The 19,408-nt window shown below is 47.2% G+C and overlaps 5 protein-coding genes across 5 annotated transcripts; 2 read left to right on the plus strand and 3 right to left on the minus strand.

The window, feature by feature from the left end:
• Window positions 1–886: 886 nt before the first annotated feature.
• EDB93DRAFT_1265779 (uncharacterized protein) lies at window positions 887–3,375 on the minus strand (the record flags this gene model as incomplete). Its single annotated transcript, XM_041454240.1, has 11 exons — window positions 887–1,348; window positions 1,369–1,447; window positions 1,498–1,713; window positions 1,763–1,972; window positions 2,025–2,096; window positions 2,131–2,220; window positions 2,281–2,299; window positions 2,340–2,411; window positions 2,601–2,806; window positions 2,863–3,239; window positions 3,292–3,375. 11 exons carry the CDS (start codon window positions 3,373–3,375, stop codon window positions 887–889), a joined length of 1,887 nt encoding a protein of 628 aa, XP_041301713.1.
• Window positions 3,376–6,102: 2,727 nt separating this feature from the next.
• EDB93DRAFT_1265784 (uncharacterized protein) lies at window positions 6,103–6,784 on the minus strand (the record flags this gene model as incomplete). The annotated part of the gene is made up of 3 exons (XM_041454241.1): window positions 6,443–6,784; window positions 6,350–6,379; window positions 6,103–6,179 (listed from the first exon to the last, which is right to left on the minus strand). Exons 1-3 carry the CDS (start codon window positions 6,702–6,704, stop codon window positions 6,103–6,105), a joined length of 369 nt encoding a protein of 122 aa, XP_041301714.1. The 5' UTR covers window positions 6,705–6,784.
• A 2,783-nt stretch (window positions 6,785–9,567) lies between these two features.
• EDB93DRAFT_1108699 (uncharacterized protein) lies at window positions 9,568–12,187 on the plus strand (the record flags this gene model as incomplete). Its single annotated transcript, XM_041447875.1, has 9 exons — window positions 9,568–9,779; window positions 9,941–10,270; window positions 10,321–10,704; window positions 10,758–10,930; window positions 11,047–11,179; window positions 11,319–11,622; window positions 11,674–11,774; window positions 11,823–11,872; window positions 12,033–12,187. The coding sequence occupies 9 exons, from the start codon at window positions 9,568–9,570 to the stop codon at window positions 12,185–12,187; spliced, it is 1,842 nt and encodes a 613-aa protein (XP_041301715.1).
• A 2,056-nt stretch (window positions 12,188–14,243) lies between these two features.
• EDB93DRAFT_1265793 (guanine nucleotide binding protein, alpha subunit) lies at window positions 14,244–14,758 on the minus strand (the record flags this gene model as incomplete). Its single annotated transcript, XM_041454242.1, has 3 exons — window positions 14,244–14,506; window positions 14,591–14,629; window positions 14,674–14,758. Coding segments are annotated over 3 exons (387 nt in total), but the record flags the coding sequence as incomplete, so codon positions are not given.
• An 812-nt stretch (window positions 14,759–15,570) lies between these two features.
• On the plus strand, window positions 15,571–17,009 carry EDB93DRAFT_1265795 (uncharacterized protein; the record flags this gene model as incomplete). Its single annotated transcript, XM_041454243.1, has 4 exons — window positions 15,571–15,924; window positions 15,962–16,037; window positions 16,087–16,241; window positions 16,292–17,009. 4 exons carry the CDS (start codon window positions 15,571–15,573, stop codon window positions 16,760–16,762), a joined length of 1,056 nt encoding a protein of 351 aa, XP_041301717.1. The 3' UTR covers window positions 16,763–17,009.
• Between the last annotated feature and the right edge of the window lie 2,399 nt (window positions 17,010–19,408).

Below are 19,408 nucleotides of genomic sequence, written 5' to 3' on the forward strand. Positions count from 1 at the left end.
TGGTTGAACCATACTAGTAGGGTCGTGGTTGAAAAACATTCACGACTCGAAGGCTTCTTGCACTGGACTGCCATCGACAACGTCATTATATCTCGGCCCGCTCAATTTCAATTTTTTCCTGTGCTGTCGGTCATCCCCTCTTGCCGATGAGTCTGCAGCTTCATAGCTCAATCATAGCTTGCGGTAGTAAAGCTGTAAATAAGTGGAGTCAAAACAAAGCATTACTGAAACTGAGCTAGCTGAAGAGTATACCTGGAGCTCTATCACTGTGGCGCCGTAGTAAGGTTGAAGTCGCTCAAATTGTCTAAGGCGGTTTGCACATCTCCAGCCTAGTCTAAACTGACCCAAGACACAATCAGGCCGCCGCTGCCTATCAGGTCTAGGTGGCGGTAGTACGTTCACATATTGTAGTGCGATTCGAAAAGAATCAACTACCACGGATGGGGTAAGAAATGAATTGCTCTGCGTTTGATCATCAGTCCATTCACCATTGACTTGTTTCTTAGAAATATGTTGTCAAACGGTACGTACTAGTGTATCCGAGCGCACAAAGGTGGGGCGACTTTAGTGACTGTCGAGAATTGCATGAAGCAAGCAGCACAAAGAACATATCTCCGCGGAACCTTGTTCGTTGACAAAGCACGTATGGTGTATGGTCGATTGCCGGCACCTGGCATGCTTAGAAGGAGTCGAACAGATGTTGGCAATTGTCGACTTGTGATTGTATAGTAGTACGATGCGAGGCAAAGGACAGGAAAGCAGTGATTCAAAGGATTGCCTAGTGGTAGTCAGCGGGTAACGCGATCCATGCTTATGAGGTCCGATTCTTAGACTCGTGGTTGACCATCGAATTCTGAAAAGACATTCACTGAATTCACGAACCTCGTTACCAGCCGACCTTGACGCCTTCGCATATGACCCAACTCGGTCCTAGGCCTGACAAATTGTCCTCGATACAGTCAACAACCCTTCGTATTTCGAGAAAGCGATTTCTGCTTGTCGGTTGTAGGCTTTTAGACGGTGCGACGTTGGGAAGTGCTTGCGATGAACTTTGAAGCTGGTCCCTGGTCATATCTTGGCCACAAGATTCTTCATGCGTGCTAGCGACAAGAGACTGATTGTGACACGTTGTCGATGTGAAAGATGATTTTGAAATTTCGTTAGAGACCGAACTCGACTTCTGCAAGTTGTCGACTGCTTTTTCCATGGATGACGGTGAATTTGAACTATTTTGCGCCAAGGACAGACAGACGTGGACCGATGAGGTTGTTTCAGGCTCGTCACTACAAGAGAATGACTGGGCAGATCGATACCCTTTGCTCTCAGTCGAGCAATCATGGTTCAAGGTCTGCACAAGATGAAGTGAACCTGGTCAACACCGGAAGACGGGTGCTCGCATCCGGACTGTATGAAATCGACTCCCACATTCTGCGGGATACGCGGATCACTGAAAAAGGTTGATTCCAATATCAAACGCTTAAATGGTGTATCACTTACGAAGCGGGTAGCGTGGTCATCTGGGACGGGGGCAGCGCAGGGAAATTGGTGTCTTCATCTGTTTGCGTAGTAGTTTTCGATACCGCAGTCTTCGACGTGGATCGCTCGACAGAATGGGAATGGGATATCATAAGCTCGCTTCCCGTCTCCGGTTCACGACGGCCTCTACTTTCTACAGTCTGTTCTGCCTGTTCGTTGCTGTCAGATTTTGGAGAGCTGGATAGCCTTAGTTGAGGACAAAATAAGCAGAATAGGGACTACACACGGAAAGTGTTGATCGGGTTGACCTGTCACTACATCTGAACAACGAGATCCTTCGGATATAGTGACTAGAGAACTCTTAACTCCATTCTCAATCGAGCGATAGCTCGAGGTCTGCACGAAAGTTGTTAAAGCCACGTTGATCTCTGAGAACTGACGCTCGCGTGCAGATCGGATGCGACCGAGTTCCGCGCCCTGTGCAATACCTGGTTCGCTGCAAAAGCTGTATTGTTAAGAGCTCATTCTTGAACGAGATTGTTACTTACGACAGAGATAAGACATTGGTGTTAGTGTTCGATACCATGACATTCTCGGATTGCCCGAGACTCTCGACGGCACTAGAATAAGACTTCGTTTGAAGCGTGACCTCACACTGTTCGCCTGCCGTGCGTGATACTCTCCTCCGCCCTCCAAATATTGGCGCATACAATCTGCCGATTCAAGCGCTCGTTCGTGCTCGACCTAAACATTTGGAGTTCTGGATGATGTTAGTGGGGCGAAGACGGTGTAGGAAGTACGTACGAGGACCCTTGAGTAGCACCTATCATTCGACCATAGGATCAGCCTTTCAGATCAATTACTGGGGAAGAAGTCTGACCCATAATCTAAAACGGTGCTTCCTTGGGTGCCTGCCCAAGTGCCACGAGAGAAAGCTGTAGTAGTGGCGAATCACTCGACATTTTGTGAGAGGAAAATGAGCTATGCGTGGAGGTAGCTTGAGAGTCGTCCTTCAGCGAGGGACGAGAACTATTAACGAACCGAGGATTAATGGTATTGCTTGCCGAAGTCGAAAAGAACTGTCTTGTGGTGATCTACTAGTACAGGCGTGGAAGCAGTGATACCAGCGTTTGGATGTCTTCGAAGCGGCAAGACATCCTGGACAAAACCCGCATGTGCCGATTGAGCTGGAGGTTCAGGCGGTAGACTGCTATATTCGCTCCGGTGATCGACATTGACCGCCTCGCGAAACCCTGTGATTTTGGATCCACCGAACGAACGGACCGGAGTGCGTTGCTCGCTTGCAGAGTATTCAGCAGCGCTAACCACGCTGTAAAAATCCTTTGTTGATTGAAAAACATCCCTCAGTTAATAACGTCACCTTACGTAGAGAGCCCGTCAGATTCTTGAATGGCGCAATCTAGACGAACTCGAGGTTTCGATGATGCTACCGCATTTGGACGGGACACCGGCGCATACTCAGGTTTACCAGTGGCGGAAGTCATGGCCGTAGTGACACTACCACTTTGCGCAAAGTCACGGCGAAAAGTACCCAGTTCCGCCCTGGCATCAAGGTTTGACTCGTCTGCGAGATTATGGGCGTTTTCAGAAATATCCTGACGATAAATGAGCGTTCGTTCGGTATCGAATTTGATGTCATGTCTTGTGATCACGGTGTCCTGACGCATAAAGCCTGCCCCAGAAGAATGTGGGATCTCCCAACTCAGCCGTCCGGCGCACACGAGTACATCATACCGGGTCACCTAGGTCATATATGCTCAGCAGGACGACGACCAAAGAGATCGTGATTAATACCATTATATCCTGAATTCCATAGCTAACGATGGCACCGCCAGTGAGCTGAGGACCAGCCTTACCTAGAACTGTCGCTGGTGACATTAATGAGCACGATGATGCCTGATGGAACAGAACTACAAAATGTTCCCTGTATTCATGAGTCGCAATTTATAGTGTAATTGCATGAGAAGACTTACTTCTAGATGAGCTCTGGCAATGAAAAGAGGACCACGACCATCCGATGTAAATGGAACAGCATGAGGCGGGATAATGTTGTCCCGGACTTCAACCTGTACCAATATTAATGTTCGATTTTGTGCGCCAGATGAAACGTGAATAATCACTCGCCCAAACTAAAGGCAGTGATGAAGCTTCCTTATCACCATCCGATCTGACACTGATTGTTTGGGATACCAGCTGGCATTTCAACTTCTGTCGGTGCTTCGAGCCAGGTCTGCGATGGAACTCTGAAGAACGGTCAGCATCAGGCGTGACTGGAGGCGATCCCTTCCGATACTAGGCGGGAAAGGTCTGAAAAGCATCACGATATGAATGCAACATTTCGAACGGATGTAATGGAAAGAAAAAAAAACTTTGGAGCTGCGAATTGATATGGACTTGGTTCGTGTTGAAAATTTTTAAAGTGCAAATCAACTTGAGCTCTATCACGGTGTAAACACTGAATCAGACCTTCAGAAATGTTGTATGTCACAGGTTGTTGCATTACGCCCGACCAGCCGCTGACGAGGTGGAAGATGGACTGATAGACCGGTGGAGACAGTTGAAATGTATATTTTTACGGAGGGTAGGAACCAGTTGGCTGGAGGATCAACACCTCGTCGCAAAGTGAGTTCAGGGTGAGGTCCTAATCTCTCCCAGTCAAACCTTGATGATGGAATGGAGAAAGACATTGCTAATTCTATATCGTGAGGTCCAGGCCCCAGGGAATTCGAAGCAAGCATGGTATTTGGCCCGCAATTCGTCGTTCAAGGACTGGATGATTCGACTCGATTCTGAATATTTCCAGAGTTTGATCTTGGCAAATTTGAGTTTTGAGCGTTTGTATAGCCTGGGGGACAAACTTCATGCCTCGAGAGTCACGGCGGTAATTCAAATCTCTAAAATTACATAATTTAGCGCAACCCTCTTGCAATTGGACTCATCCATGAGATATTTTTTGTCAAAGCACGCGACTCGGAGCAACATTTTCATGATGAAACCAGATTAACACGCTCAGACCTTGCAATATTCAATATCTTGTGGCCGGTTGGCTAGAAATTCAACACCTCGCTGCATCCTCATTGCAACGTCAGAGGGCTCGAGGCACTTTAATCTCGGATCGACGACGAGCCCTACAACAATCCCACATGTTGGGTGCTCTTCGATAATCCCTTACTATTTTCGTACGTGCGCTATGTCATGATCCTGATCATATTCACCTTCTTAATACCACGCGTCATGGCGGCTTCTTGATTTCTTTACCATACCATGTGCTACCTCTGCACGACGATCCTCCAGGCTACCTTGGCTAACCACTTACAGTACATAAGCACCAAGTTCAAAGGCCCTCTCGCATCTTCCGAACATCTCAATACTGTCTTGACACTACTGAGGTATGTTCGTCATCGTGTTGCACCTGTTTCCATCACTGACGTGCTCCGCTAGTGTATACCACGCGTACATCGCACTTGGACTCATCTGGACCACAACGTTGATAAGCCAGGCTAATCACGAGCCTACATTGCACTGGCAGTGATCTAAGTTGAAGTAATCATTGACGTCTTCGCGGCTCGAAGCACATGAATTTGTAAGTTTTCACCAACTTAGAACCAGGATGTTAATGACAAATATTTCAGGCATCGCACCGTCAATGCGTTGGTTCAGAAAATGCATGTGCAACCGCCGCGTCCTCGTCCGCAATCTGACACTTTAAACGCACCACCGGCGGGGACATCCACTATTGTTGGAGAAACCACTACAACAACCTTGCGGTCTACATTCACAAGTATTCACGCCGTGACTGGCTTCGTCGCGAGATGCTCTTTGCAAATCACTTACCTTGCTATCCTCGCCATGGGCTTTCCACATCTACATCGCACTCGATGATAAACCCTGCTGCCTCTTGTTGATTCCGTGTCTCCGTTCTGAGACTGCATCTGTTTGGACCGCATGTGATGCTATATGTCGTTGGTATATCCTCAGCATGGCTTCTGTCACCTTACATGTTCCCGCACTTCAGTTAGTTCATCGAGTCATGATAGACCATAGGAGTCATCCTCGAGGAATGAGCATCCGACATTTAATATCAGACACACCTTGAGCTCACAACGTAGCCATCTCAAACGGCGGCCACCAAGATATCAAATTATACGAGTATCGACGACATTTTTTTTTGTGACTGTTCTACAGATACAGTTCCACGAAATTCGAGATGAATGTGAGTCTACCATCGCTATTTTTCACTCCTGAACTAAGCAAGCTGCGCAGTGTGACAACTGGAACTTCCTTATGGAGCTGGGTCGGAACTGGAGCTGGGCTATGACTTGTTTCAGGACTCTTTTGCGCCTCTTGCGTTGCTAGACGAAACCGACCCCGGTCCATTCGTTCAAATCGAAGTTTGACTCCAGTCCTGTTGAGAGTGTCATGGTATCAAACGCTGGTAGCCGATCAGATGAGGACGCTGACAGCAATATCTCATCACTGTCATCAACTTATGCTGAGCGTCAGCTGTCTCTTTCGTAAGCGATAACATCGTTCAAGTTTAAGCTTCTAACAATAAACCTTTTACAGCGAACCGGGCGTTCCACAGGATGCAGAAATCAATCGCACTCAGTCTGCAAGCGAGCGCCAGTCCTCAGATATCAACGTAGCTTCAACGACTTTCGTGCAAACTTCAAGCCAACGCTCTATCGAGAACGGAGTTCATAGTTCCCCTAGTCACTATACAAGAAGGACTCTGTTGTCAATATGGGGCGGTAGATCAGCCTTGTCGACGCTTTCCGTATGTGGTCCATCTGCTGTTAATTTTGTGCTCGACTGAGGCGATCCAGCGCTCCGAAACTTGATGGCAACGAACTAGCAGAGTGTGTGCACCGACCGATGAAAGCTGAAGGAACACGAAGACATTAATCAATGCTCAAGCAATCGGCTCGTGATGCGTGGCACTTACCCCAGATAATGATTAAAATAGTAGTCGACCAAGCCATCTTTCGAGTGGCAAATAAGGATTTAACATGGTTATTGCTAAACATTCCCATCTTCATCTTCCTCTGCACGGCAGCCAAAGCAGATGTGTCGATACGAACGCCATCGTCGATCGTAGTCTCAGTCAGTTTCCCAGCCCTCTGGAGGTCTTCGAGGGTGAGGTTGCTCGTTTTCCCATTGTAGGCTGCGACTTTGTGGACGACCTCGATTGCGTGACACTTGTTCATCTCGGCCTCGACCCATCAGGTATTTTGGACTCTCGTATAGGTTGAAGAAGAAAAAGCGGATTATCCAGAGGAACATCATGAGCCCACCCATAGTAGCGAACAGGAAATACAGCCATCCTTCGTTCAAGGATCTTGGACAAGGAGAAAGGGGGATAGTAGTGGGACAATAGTAGTCGGCCATGCAACCTGAAGCAAGTTAGTGTGTGCCGTAAGCAGCAATCACGAGTTACCCAACAGTTGTCCAAAGGCCCGACAACGTCGCACCGTCTAAAAGCCTACAACCGACAAGCAGAAATCGCTTTCTCGAAATACGAAGGGTTGTTGACTGTATCGAGGACAATTTGTCAGGCCTAGGACCGAGTTGGGTCATATGCGAAGGCGTCAAGGTCGGCTGGTAACGAGGTTCGTGAATTCAGTGAATGTCTTTTCAGAATTCGATGGTCAACCACGAGTCTAAGAATCGGACCTCATAAGCATGGATCGCGTTACCCGCTGACTACCACTAGGCAATCCTTTGAATCACTGCTTTCCTGTCCTTTGCCTCGCATCGTACTACTATACAATCAAAGTCGAAGCGTGCCGGGTGCCGGCAATCGACCATACACCATCATTCAAAGTCCGCAATTATATGCGGCAATTGTAACGCCACATGTAGATTACATAATCTTTGTCTTTTCTTCTGAACTTCCATCATCGTCGTCGAACGCTTAGCGTTCGGCGTCAACGTACCAACAAACGCCTAGCGTTTGAGATTCGCCTCCGGCACGCAGTTGAACGCCTAGCGTTTCTAACTGAACGGATATTTTTACCGCCGTCGAACGCTTAGCGTTCGATGTCGAGACCGTCGAACATGAAGTGGACGTTGCATGTCGACTATCGTCGACTGCACGTTTCTCATGATCATATCATTGACTAGGAACACTATGAAATTGACTCGGACGTTGCATGCCTGACTATCGTCGACTGCACGTCCAGTTCTTTCAGTGTTCCGCGTCTTTGTTCTCAAAATTCCATTCGCTTTTACCTTTTACCTTCTATCTGGCGGGATAACCACCCATTAGGTGAATAATGGTGGTTCGTCTTTTCTTCTCAACCTCCATCGTCGTCGAACATGAAGTTGACGTTGCATGTCGACTATCGTCGACTGCACGTCTCTCACGACCGTTTCTTTGTTCCACTTTCCACATCCTTCTCTTTAAATTTCCTTACGTTTAATCCTTTGGACAACTGCTTTCCCTCATTTTCTTCTGCCTCACGAGGCACACACTCTGTAAGCTATTTCTGGCCGCACTTTTGTTGACCACCTTGGTTGGTGCTCACCATCCGTCGCATACGCACTCGCGTCACCGCCGTACTGCTGGCCATAGACAATCTACCAATAACATTTACACATTTCAAGACTTTTATCAGGGGGAGGATTTCATCAAGTAGGTACCGCTTGTCCATACTATGTGCAAATTCAACGCGGTTAATTAAACATCTAGTGATTGGGACTTTTCCACGGGTTCGGACCCCACCAGTGGCAATGTCAACTACCAAAGCAAATCGGAGGCACAGTCCAAGGGACTTGCATACGTCAATGACTGTAATAATTCGACAGTTCTTGCAGTAGATTCAATAAGCGCCGTTGCTCCCGGCGGCAATCGTGACTCGTGCGTAATGCTCGTGTTTATTATGATTTATGTGTATCCATCATGAGTTGTGGTGTCCGTATTATATCTTAGAAGAGCTACAATGGCGGTCTTTTTGTCTTTGACGCCTCGAACATGCCTGTCGGCTGTTCTACATGTCCCAGTTTCTGGATTGTTGGCCCGAACTGACCCTGAGCGGGTGAAATCGACATTGTCGAGGGCGCGAATAACCAGGCGACTAACCAAATGATTCTTCATAGTGGCACGAACCAAAGTTGTACTATCGCAAAGTCAGGTGTTAGTGCCGATCTGTTTACCGGCTGACTGTTACAGTACAGGTAATGCTGACGCAAGGTTTGTTTTGCATCTCTTTCTCATGCGTCAGCTGGGATCTAATGTGTCCTTGTGGCAGTTCTTTTGGATACGGCTTCAACAATGCGGGGGGCGGTGTCTTTGCGCTTCTGTGGGACACCTCTTCTGGCATGTCTGTGGCACTTTGCTCGTTCTGAAATCCCTGCAGATCTTACGGCGCAAACGCCCAACCCTTCTACTTGGGGCACTCCAGCTGGTTTCTGGTCTGCACATAGTTGTGACATTTCAGCCAATTTCTACGACCACCAGATGACGGAGTGTAACAACCCTAACTTTTTTCCTGGTCGGTATCCCGGAGCTAGGCTGAGTTTCCTGTTGTATGCTTCGTCTGTCGCTTTTCTGAAGTAGTGTGGCTGCTAGAAGCTGAGAAACTGAGAAGTTATATCTTTGAGCATCCGTAGAGTGCGATTCTGGCAAGACTAACTATCTTCGCCGATGCTGCGAAAAGCAAACATATTAATGTGAAATCGAGGCTTTACCAAAATAACAGTGGTACATAGTATAGTCAGCATAGAGACGCGAAATTTTGTGTATCATAGGAAAATGTTCTCTTCAATAGCGACGACTTCGAGCCAACGTCGAGTGACGTCGCTCGATTCCTTTTCGAGGCTGCGCTCATACTCATTCTCCATCTCTGATCCTTATCTTGGGATAAACATCTTCCAGTGATCTGGGTATCCCACAGGATGCAGAGGTCGATTTCATACGATGTGGACGCGAGCACCAGTCTTCCGGGGTCAAAACAGCTTCGACTGATCTTGTGCGGACCTCGAACCATAATTGCTCGACTACGAGCAAAGGGTATCGATCAGCCCAGTCATTCTATCGCAGTGACGAGCATGAATCAATCTCCTCTGCCCATGTCTCTGTCCTTGGCACAAAACAATTTAAATGCGCCGCAATACATGTACAAAGAAGTCGAGAACACGCAGAAGTCGAGTTCCGTCTTGAATGCAATTTTGGAGTCATCTTCCACATCGACGACATGTCAGAGTCATTCTCTTGTTGCTAGGACGCATGAAGAATATCGTGACCGAGATATGATCAAGGACCCGCCTAACGAGTGTTCATCGTACGTAGTTCCTATTATGCTGCGTCCATTCTCCACTAAGATTGTACAGCTCTCCGAAACACGAGGCTCACGAAGAGAGAGTAACAGTGGACTGCATGCACCAAGTTGTCATGGAGTCCAGATGCGAGTGCCGGTCTTTACATGTCAGCGAGATTTTAAAGACTCTCGAATCAAGGCACACCTGGGGTCATCGCTCGTCTGAGAGCAGTGAATAGCACACCGAACGCCAGTCAATTTATACACTCTTCTAGCGATAACTCAACCGATGACACGCTCAGCAGAGGTCACCAGCAAGTACATTCATCTTCACTGCCATACATGTACAAAGCAGTCGAGAACACGCAGAAGTCGAGTTCTGTCTTGAATGTAATTTCGGAGTCATCGACATTAGACACCGTGATAGGGAAAAACGATAGGTGGACGGATAAGGATGTCAGAGACACTGCGTTGCCTCTGTCCTCAACTACTACAAGGCCCAAGTTATCAATTCCGTAAGTAGTGCGCCGTCTGAACTTCTTGCACCAGAATAATCTCCTTACAGTGGGCCGGACATTCCACAGGATGCAGCGACGTCTTCACATTTTATTACGACCTTAACGACTTCCATGCGGACTTCGAGTTATATTGTCAATAGTGAATACGTTTGCCAACAGCTAGCCCGGACTTCCTCCTGTAATGATGGGCCGCTCGTCGACCAATCGCAAACAACTACCCTCGTCCACCCGCTCTCGTCACCTGGAGAAAACAATCCAATTGCGGCACAGCCTTCGATAGATTCATTCAAGAACACGCGGCAACTGAATCCAGCCCCCAACATTATTAGTCCGAATTCATCGTTACCTGAAGGCGTATATACGACAGCTTACGAATGCGAAGAACCCTGTGGTCGAGATGAGGTTAGAGACCTGCCTGGTCGAAGCTCTTCGTACGTTGTTTCTACTTCTACGTTGCGCTTGCCCTCGGTTGAGAATTGTCCAGTACGTCGAAACTCAAGGACGACAAAGGAGAAATATTGGTAGATTGTACATTCCAGGTTATAGAGGAGACAAGAAACTACAGATCCGACATGACTGGTGCACGGGAAAAGGAGAGCCAGGTATATGACAAGGTCGCTGTGTTGATCTCCTTACTGGACCCAGGGGACCTCCTTCGTGCGTCTCGTGTGTTTTGAAACTCACATCGGAATAAACTTCTCGCAGAGATTCCAGTGTCTCGCAGGATGCGGCAGTTGATTGTGTCCACTCCGAATGCGGACACCACTTTACAGAGGACACCGATGTCTCAGCTATGTCCAAGTACGCTTCGAGCAATTACTCGACTGACAACAGCAATGGATACGCATATTTGGACAACTCTTCGCAACAATCGAACAACCCTCCTGGCATGAAGAGCGTACCGCCGTGCGCGAGGGTCCCTGCCCAGCTCCTCCTGCGTTCTACCCGGTGCTACATGACTCTCTGAATTGTTCTTGCGTATCACATGTCATAATGTACGAATAAAAATTTGCTATATACAAAAACGTCCTGATTTTTTTTGCAGTGCATCCCCTGTTTCAATTAAGGATGACTCCAAGGCAGTGGGAATCAGTCACGTCGTCGAAAAATCGGTTTCGAGCGATGATAACCATTCTACACCATGTGCTGAAGGAATCCCATGTGTAGAACCGCGAGAGAACGATTACATGAAGGCAGAACAAACAATCGCATCTGCGACTTCTCATTCCAACATCACTCAAACCTCGTGTCGGACGGAGAATCAAGACGATACTTCATTTGCTGCTGGCACGAGATGTCATACGCGGGAGTCTTGCGACACTAGCTCAAAACCGTCAGATGATTGTGGGGTGTGTACAGCTACCATGGTGCTCAACGATTCTCCTTTGGTCGATGAACAGTTGAAGAAAATTGCTGCAACTGATTGCGGACGTGAATGTTGCTCAACCGCGGACTTCTTACCAGTCGACTCATGCTGTCCCGGACCCAAGGGACTTCCTTCGTGCGTGTCATACATTTTGAAGCTTACATTGTAATAAACTTTTTGCAGAGAGCCTTGTGTCCTGCCGGACGCAGGAACCGATCATTTACAGTGCAACAGTGAGTCAGTCAACACATCGGTTTCAAGCAATGGTGACCATCCTGCGCCATGCGCTAAAGGAACCTCAGGTGTGATAGTGCAAGAAGACGAAGCATGAAAGCAGAACAGACAATCGCATCTGGGACCTGTCATTCAAACATCGCCCGAACCCCATGTCAGATGGAGAATCAAGACAATACTTCATCTGCTGCTTGCACGAAGCGATGTTATACGCAGGAGTCTGTGTGACACTAGCTCAAAACCGTCAGACGATTGTGGGGCATGTACAGCTACCACGGCGCCCAATGATTGTCTCTCGACCAATGAACAGTTGAAGAAAACTGCGGCAACCGATTGCGCTCAGGAATGTTGCTCAACCACGAACTCCTCACCGGTCGAATCATGTTGTCTTGAACCCAAGAAACCGTGTCCTTCGTACGTGTTGTACATTTTGAGGCTTTACATTGTAATAAACTTCTTGCAGAAAGCCCTGTGTCTCGCAGGATGCGGCAACCAGTTATGTCCAGTCCGACACTGACATTGCCCGAACCTCATGTCAGACGGAGAGCCAAGACAACACTTCATCTGCTGCTGACATGAGGCGATGCTATATGCGGGAGTCTGCGTGTGATATTGGCTCAAAATCGTCAGATGATTGTGTGCTATGTAAAGCTACCACTACGCCCAACGATTGTTTCTCGGACGATGTAAAGAAACCTGCTGCAACGGATTGCGCACATAAATGTTGCTCAACCGCGGATTCGCCAGTCAAATCATGCTGAAATATTCCTTAAATGTGCGTGCACAAAAATTCGCGATTTGATGCTCATTGCAATTCTGTTTCTCAGAGAAAGGAACGCAAACTACTCTTTCAATATTTTTTTAGATGTGTTGAGGAAAACGAAAATGAACATGTGAAGTTTGGAATCACGCTCAAGGAGAACTCCACTGATGGACAGGGCCATCGTGAATCGAACCTTCAAGTTTCTTCCCTGCTGGTGCTGAGACGAGCACCGACGTAATTTAGCAAGACGCATTGTATTTGTGGGGAGTTGGCGTATCTTCTTCAGTACTCATAATGAATGTACAAGCGACTCTTTTCTTTTTTATCTGCTTGGAGTTGACCCTCGATCAATTAGCCTTCCTTTGTACAAACGTGAACGACATCCCTACTGGTTAAAAGGATCTGATCAACTTGACAATTCGCAGGCCTCAATGACAAAAATGTTGTGCAGTCGCAGGCTCGCAGCTGTTGCAACGTAGTACAAAATTGTTATTTGAGGGGAGAGTCCCACTCTCAACAAGGTCCAGGAAAAGGCAGTCCGACAAGATGGTTATAGGGTAATCAATGACCTCAATACTCGCTTTGGGGTCCAGCTGTAGAGGGAAGACATACCACTTGGTAGCGGAAATACTACTCGATAGCCATGAACGTAGTATCCATTCGAAGGCTGATCAACGTGGGTCGAGGCAAAATATTTCAGCTCCTTTTTACCTTAACTACAGATACAGGACTCGATGACGGAGCTCGTGCGGGCCCCACTCCTCTCAAGGCACCTCCAAGGAACTTGTTTCTCTTTGTTCATGGTATTTCCGTATGCATCTGAGAGGAGTGCTGTTTTTAAAGAAGAGAAAAAGCTTCGGCCTCGCGCTAGAGACATTCGGGTCCATCTGTATATAATTCATGGATAAAACATACATCCGCTCCTCCTGATTGGTGCAGAAGGGCGTGTTTGGAACCGATATGAATCGTGCAGTGCACTAAATGGGTGAGGGACTTCAGAGGAGGCAGTGATAGGGTCGCAAAATGGGTGATTTCGTATTGTTTTTCCCGAAATTTAAATATTTGGATCGAGCCCACGTCTTTTCCGCGCGGCTCGAAATGAAGGAAAAGTCGCTGATACGACTGGGCAAGTCGTCGTCGTCGCGATCCTGCAAAGTCAGTGTTACCTATCAGCTACTAGGTGTTCATAGACAGGCACTTACGACAAGTATTTGACTCGTCTTCCAATTCCAAATTGTGATGTGAGGACTCTGCTCAGATGAAAACACAGCACAGTCGCAATACAAACGATAAGGAATAAGGCGTCAACAAAGGAGCGTGGGCGCAGATAATGATCAGATGACAATGAGCTCCTCAAGATGGTGGCGCAAAATGCCATCACGGACCCCGGCCTATACAGCCTGCGTTGCTTTCGTATCCTGTGCAAACCAGTGTGAGCCTGAGACAAGGAGATACTGTCAGAAAGGCAGCGCACGATGGCACAGGTATCATGACAGAAGAACGTCCGAGGTCTCGGAAACAATCGTTTCTATGAAGTCCCAATCAGGATTTATTTCACATCAAGGCTCAAGACACGACCTACATGCCTAAACTCGGAACTTCTCCTTAAAATATTTCGTTAGGTTTTCCAGGTCGTTAGGTGTGCTTCCAAAACTCGGCACGTAGGTTGCCAGTTTGATCACCGCCGCGAGAGTTTTCTGTAGAATGTCTATTTTGTTGAGGAACAGGATGATGTTCGCACGCGCGAGGAGAGGATTCGAGCAAACTTCGTTCCAGAGGTATATTGAGTCCTCTACTAGTCGGTTGGCCTGTCTGTCTTCTTCGAGGACTTGGTTGAATGACAGGGGTGCAAGGAAGATAATAGCTTCAACTGCAATCGATGTTAATAAACGTACCTTCAAATATGTCGTCAAAAATTACCGTCATCAAAGTATGGCCCACTGGGGTCGCATACATCTACTGCCACCAATATCGTAAATGTACCACTCTGAACCTGTTTACACGGGTCAGGAAAACTGGGAAAGGTAAGAGTAGGACCCACATCATTAAACTCTTGTAGGAAGCGATGTTCCTCTACACCAAATGTTCGTAATCTAGCACGGACGATATGCTCTATGACAGGATGAGGGTAAGGAACAGCAAATCTCAGGCATATAACAAACCTTCCGTAGGCTCGTAGTTCACCGTTACGATTCTTGCCGTGTCATTCAGAAAAAGCCCAGGAGAATCTTCCAGTCGAAGCTGACGTTGCCACCACGCGCAGCAGGACCTGGTAGGATACGCTCATGAAATGAATTGATCAGCCTGAGCAGTCTCGGAATGACCTGTGGACCTCACCAACTTATTATCATAATGCTTGTCAAGAAATAAAGTGGACGGACAAGATACAGTGGAAATGAGCGGGCTACATTCATGGATCTTCAACCGAGTAAGATCCGACTGATAACAGGGTACCAGATGAGCAGAAACCACTTCGGAAGGGTAACAGGCAACAGCCTGTAACAGGGTAGTACGACTTGGGGTACGTACGTACCTTGATTTCGGCGGGAGCTTTGTGGAGCCGAAGTACTTCGGAAGGGTAACAGGTGACAGGGCACCAGTACCACAAAGTATCATCATTAACATCTTGAGAGTTACAGAAGCGGGAGTTACGTAGGACGAGAAGAAGCATCGCAACATTTACGAAACGCCATATCCCCACAAAAGTACCATGCGATATAAACTTGGTAATGATAAGATCCAGATAAGATATATTGACGTGCTTAAATTAAAGGATTCAAACACGCGCTTCTACTAGTCAGGCTAGCGACGCCCGCCTTGTGTTCCTCACTCCCAAAGCTTGTTTTGTTCAGTTCTCCGCGACGCAGCCAGATCCACAGTAAGTTTTTTTAACTGAGATATCTTACATTTCATTGACATCAGTATACGTACTAGATGTCGGTCCACTCGTCTCGGAACCCAGAATCAAATTATGGCCGCGGTGACGATGACATCAAGCACGACCGTATGGAAACTCCAAGTCCGGATCTTCAAGAAAGTAGCCACGACGAATTCACCCCGACAAAGGAAAAGACACCTAGCGTCTATTCAACCCCTCCTACTCGTCGCTCGCAATCGGGATCACATACTTCTTTTTCTTCACGAACCCGCAAGGCATTCAATGAGCACTATTTCAAAATGTACGGCACAGGACGCCATTGCATCCTCACACTACAAAATGACTCCAATCTTCTGCATATGGCTCACATCGTTCGACGCAAAAGCTCCCACGAGATGGCAAGCAGTCCTGTGAACTATGAGATGTGCGATGCTGACGTTTCTTTAGTTCTGCCTCTATGAATATTGCCTTGGCTTAAAGTATTCAGACTTTCATCATGATAGTAGACAAAACCTGCTCAATTGTAACCCACATTACATCTTTTGTGAGCAAATGCTGATTTTAGTCCACAGTAGGCGTCGAGGTGCATTATTCTTTTGATCAGAATTACTGGTTTTTTTTACCGGATATCCATGTGCTGCAAGACGTGCATGATTATGTCAAGACGATCATTTCATGGAGGGAAAGCACGTCATCTAGCAAGGCTCCTCTATCATTTTTAACAAAGGTATGTTACTCATGGTATTATTCACTATCGAAATACTCACTTTCGTGCAGTGGAAACTCGAAAAATTAACTCAATACACCCTAGTGGCCGTAATCTATACACCGCCGATTTCGAGGATAGAGCCAGGCCAGTCACCAATAACTCATACATATCCTTTCCCCGATTTCCCAACACTTGTATGTCATATTGCGCCTCCTTTTGCCGTCATAAACGCAGGGCCGAAGTGCAACCGAGATAAAATTGGTGAAACTGTTCGGGGACGCTTCCCGCAACCGACGGATGAGTCTGAAGAATTTGAACGGCGACTTACGCTGTTGTGCGATACTTGGGATCTTTTTCAGGGCGCCGCGAGCGCTGCTCAGGCTTGGCGGGTACGATGCAGTGGAGAGCAAAGGGCTTGTAAAAGAAAGAGGGAAAAGCCCGACTCAGATCAAATACCCATGCGCATCACAAGATCTAAATCACGCCTAAATCTCACCGGTACGCCCTCCTTCAACGCTCTCAACGCCCAAGCTCCATGACGACAAACTTCATACCCACCAGGCCATTTCAAACGCAATCTCTCATCCACATCAGACAGACTCACTTGTCAGGCGCTCGCACGTCACGGGAAACGACCAAAAATTGGGACATGTGGTTATGATGGCAGCTGGTCTCGAAGTGCAATCGCAGATTGGGCTAAGGATTCTTCCAGGGCCTCATCTCTACTAAATTCTGATGTCCTTGGATAATATCTTATATTTGCACATGTGACAGCATATACTTCTTATCGAACAACTATCCTCCATGATCACAGACTGGATGTTTGGGCTTTCGTTCGACGTAGAGCCCTTACTGCCCATGTAAAATTGTTACAACATTCTCAGACATATTTGCAGATTTGGAACTTGTGCATTGCGTTCTTTATATGGATGATAGTAACTTGAAATCATGTACCTGATGGACGCGGCCAATGCGAATGTCAACATTGTCAAGTTCCCACTCATTCATTCATCCAATGATCCAGAGTGAGCTGCACCGTAACTACTCAACCGCATAAGGAATACGAAAGTGTACTTTCTCTCGAACACTGACCAGGCAAAGATTGGCAAGGCGCACTAACAGTACGTCAATTTCAGCTTTCAGAAGGCGACCCTGACACGGGAAATCTGTCTCCACTTGAACTCGAAGCGTAACCGTATAGATGTGACAATGATAATGGCGACGTATTTGAGTTCCAGGACCTTTTTAGGGTCCTGGTTTAGCGTGCACTAGCAGTCTTATATCGATCTTACCGGGGGTTGACGATCCGTGATGTTTGTCAGTATGTCAGATGGATAGATTCAATAGCTTAGGAGCGAGGACATGCGTCCTGTGATTTATGTCTGCATTTCAGTACTAGTGTGCAGAATCTGAATTGTCAGACATATTTGTAAATTTGAAAGGTACTGGGTCCGGAACGACTGGAGCAGCCATATTTGTTGGGGACGTAGCGGGTAAGTCGAGACTAGACCAGACGCACTGGCAGACTGCATCGAAGATGATTAGGAACACAATGAAGCCCAGCGGAACTCTGAGACGGTCTTTATGGACGGAGAACCGAGAGCAGTAAGTGTGGGAGATGGGGAGGAAGATGTAAAAGCGCGGTATACCCAGATGGTATGATCATAAGTGAGAGTGCAGAGGGTTGAAGCCCTTGCAAGCAGATGTAAACAGGTACGGGAAAGATTCATCATCAGATCGAGAAATAACACAAATGTCGAGGAGGGTGAGAGTTTAGATTTTCAAACAAGTGTGGTCAATATCTGGAGGGGCGCGGACGAAGGGAATAGTACAGTGCACAACCGCCAAATCACGCAGGTGTGGGAATTCATACACAATGGAGTGGAAGAATCATACCGCGGAAAACGAGCCGTCTGAGAGATGTAAAGGAAGTCACTTGTGATAGGAGAGTGTTGTAAAGTGCCAACTCATGATGGATACACATAAATCATAATAAACACGAGCATTACGCACGAGTCACGATTGCCGCCGGGAGCAACGGCGCTTATTGAATCTACTGCAAGAACTGTCGAATTATTACAGTCATTGACGTATGCAAGTCCCTTGGACTGTGCCTCCGATTTGCTTTGGTAGTTGACATTGCCACTGGTGGGGTCCGAACCCGTGGAAAAGTCCCAATCACTAGATGTTTAATTAACCGCGTTGAATTTGCACATAGTATGGACAAGCGGTACCTACTTGATGAAATCCTCCCCCTGATAAAAGTCTTGAAATGTGTAAATGTTATTGGTAGATTGTCTATGGCCAGCAGTACGGCGGTGACGCGAGTGCGTATGCGACGGATGGTGAGCACCAACCAAGGTGGTCAACAAAAGTGCGGCCAGAAATAGCTTACAGAGTGTGTGCCTCGTGAGGCAGAAGAAAATGAGGGAAAGCAGTTGTCCAAAGGATTAAACGTAAGGAAATTTAAAGAGAAGGATGTGGAAAGTGGAACAAAGAAACGGTCGTGAGAGACGTGCAGTCGACGATAGTCGACATGCAACGTCAACTTCATGTTCGACGACGATGGAGGTTGAGAAGAAAAGACGAACCACCATTATTCACCTAATGGGTGGTTATCCCGCCAGATAGAAGGTAAAAGGTAAAAGCGAATGGAATTTTGAGAACAAAGACGCGGAACACTGAAAGAACTGGACGTGCAGTCGACGATAGTCAGGCATGCAACGTCCGAGTCAATTTCATAGTGTTCATAGTCAATGATATGATCATGAGAAACGTGCAGTCGACGATAGTCGACATGCAACGTCCACTTCATGTTCGACGGTCTCGACATCGAACGCTAAGCGTTCGACGACGATGATGGAAGTTCAGAAGAAAAGACAAAGATTATGTAATCTACATGTGGCGTTACAAAATTGCTCGCTATGGGTGGGCTCATGATGAAGTTCCTCTGGATAATTAGTTATTCTAAGCGAGCCGAGGTACGAGGCAGCGTAGAATTTAGTCTATGTGTTAGTAAGCGATGTGGCGCAGCGCTCTTGCTCCCGCCGTCCACATCAGCGGTACCGCTTCGACTCGGCTTGTAGTATGCTCACGCCGCAAAGCCTCGTTTTTGTTTGCACCCACCCGCCACTCCCTCTCTCAGGGGTGCAGACAAATGCTTCGTAGTTACATTATGTAATCCA

The sequence above is a fragment of the Suillus bovinus genome (assembly GCF_016758785.1).
Source record: "Suillus bovinus strain UH-Sbo-P2 chromosome Unknown EDB93scaffold_117, whole genome shotgun sequence".
NCBI lineage: Eukaryota > Fungi > Basidiomycota > Agaricomycetes > Boletales > Suillaceae > Suillus > Suillus bovinus.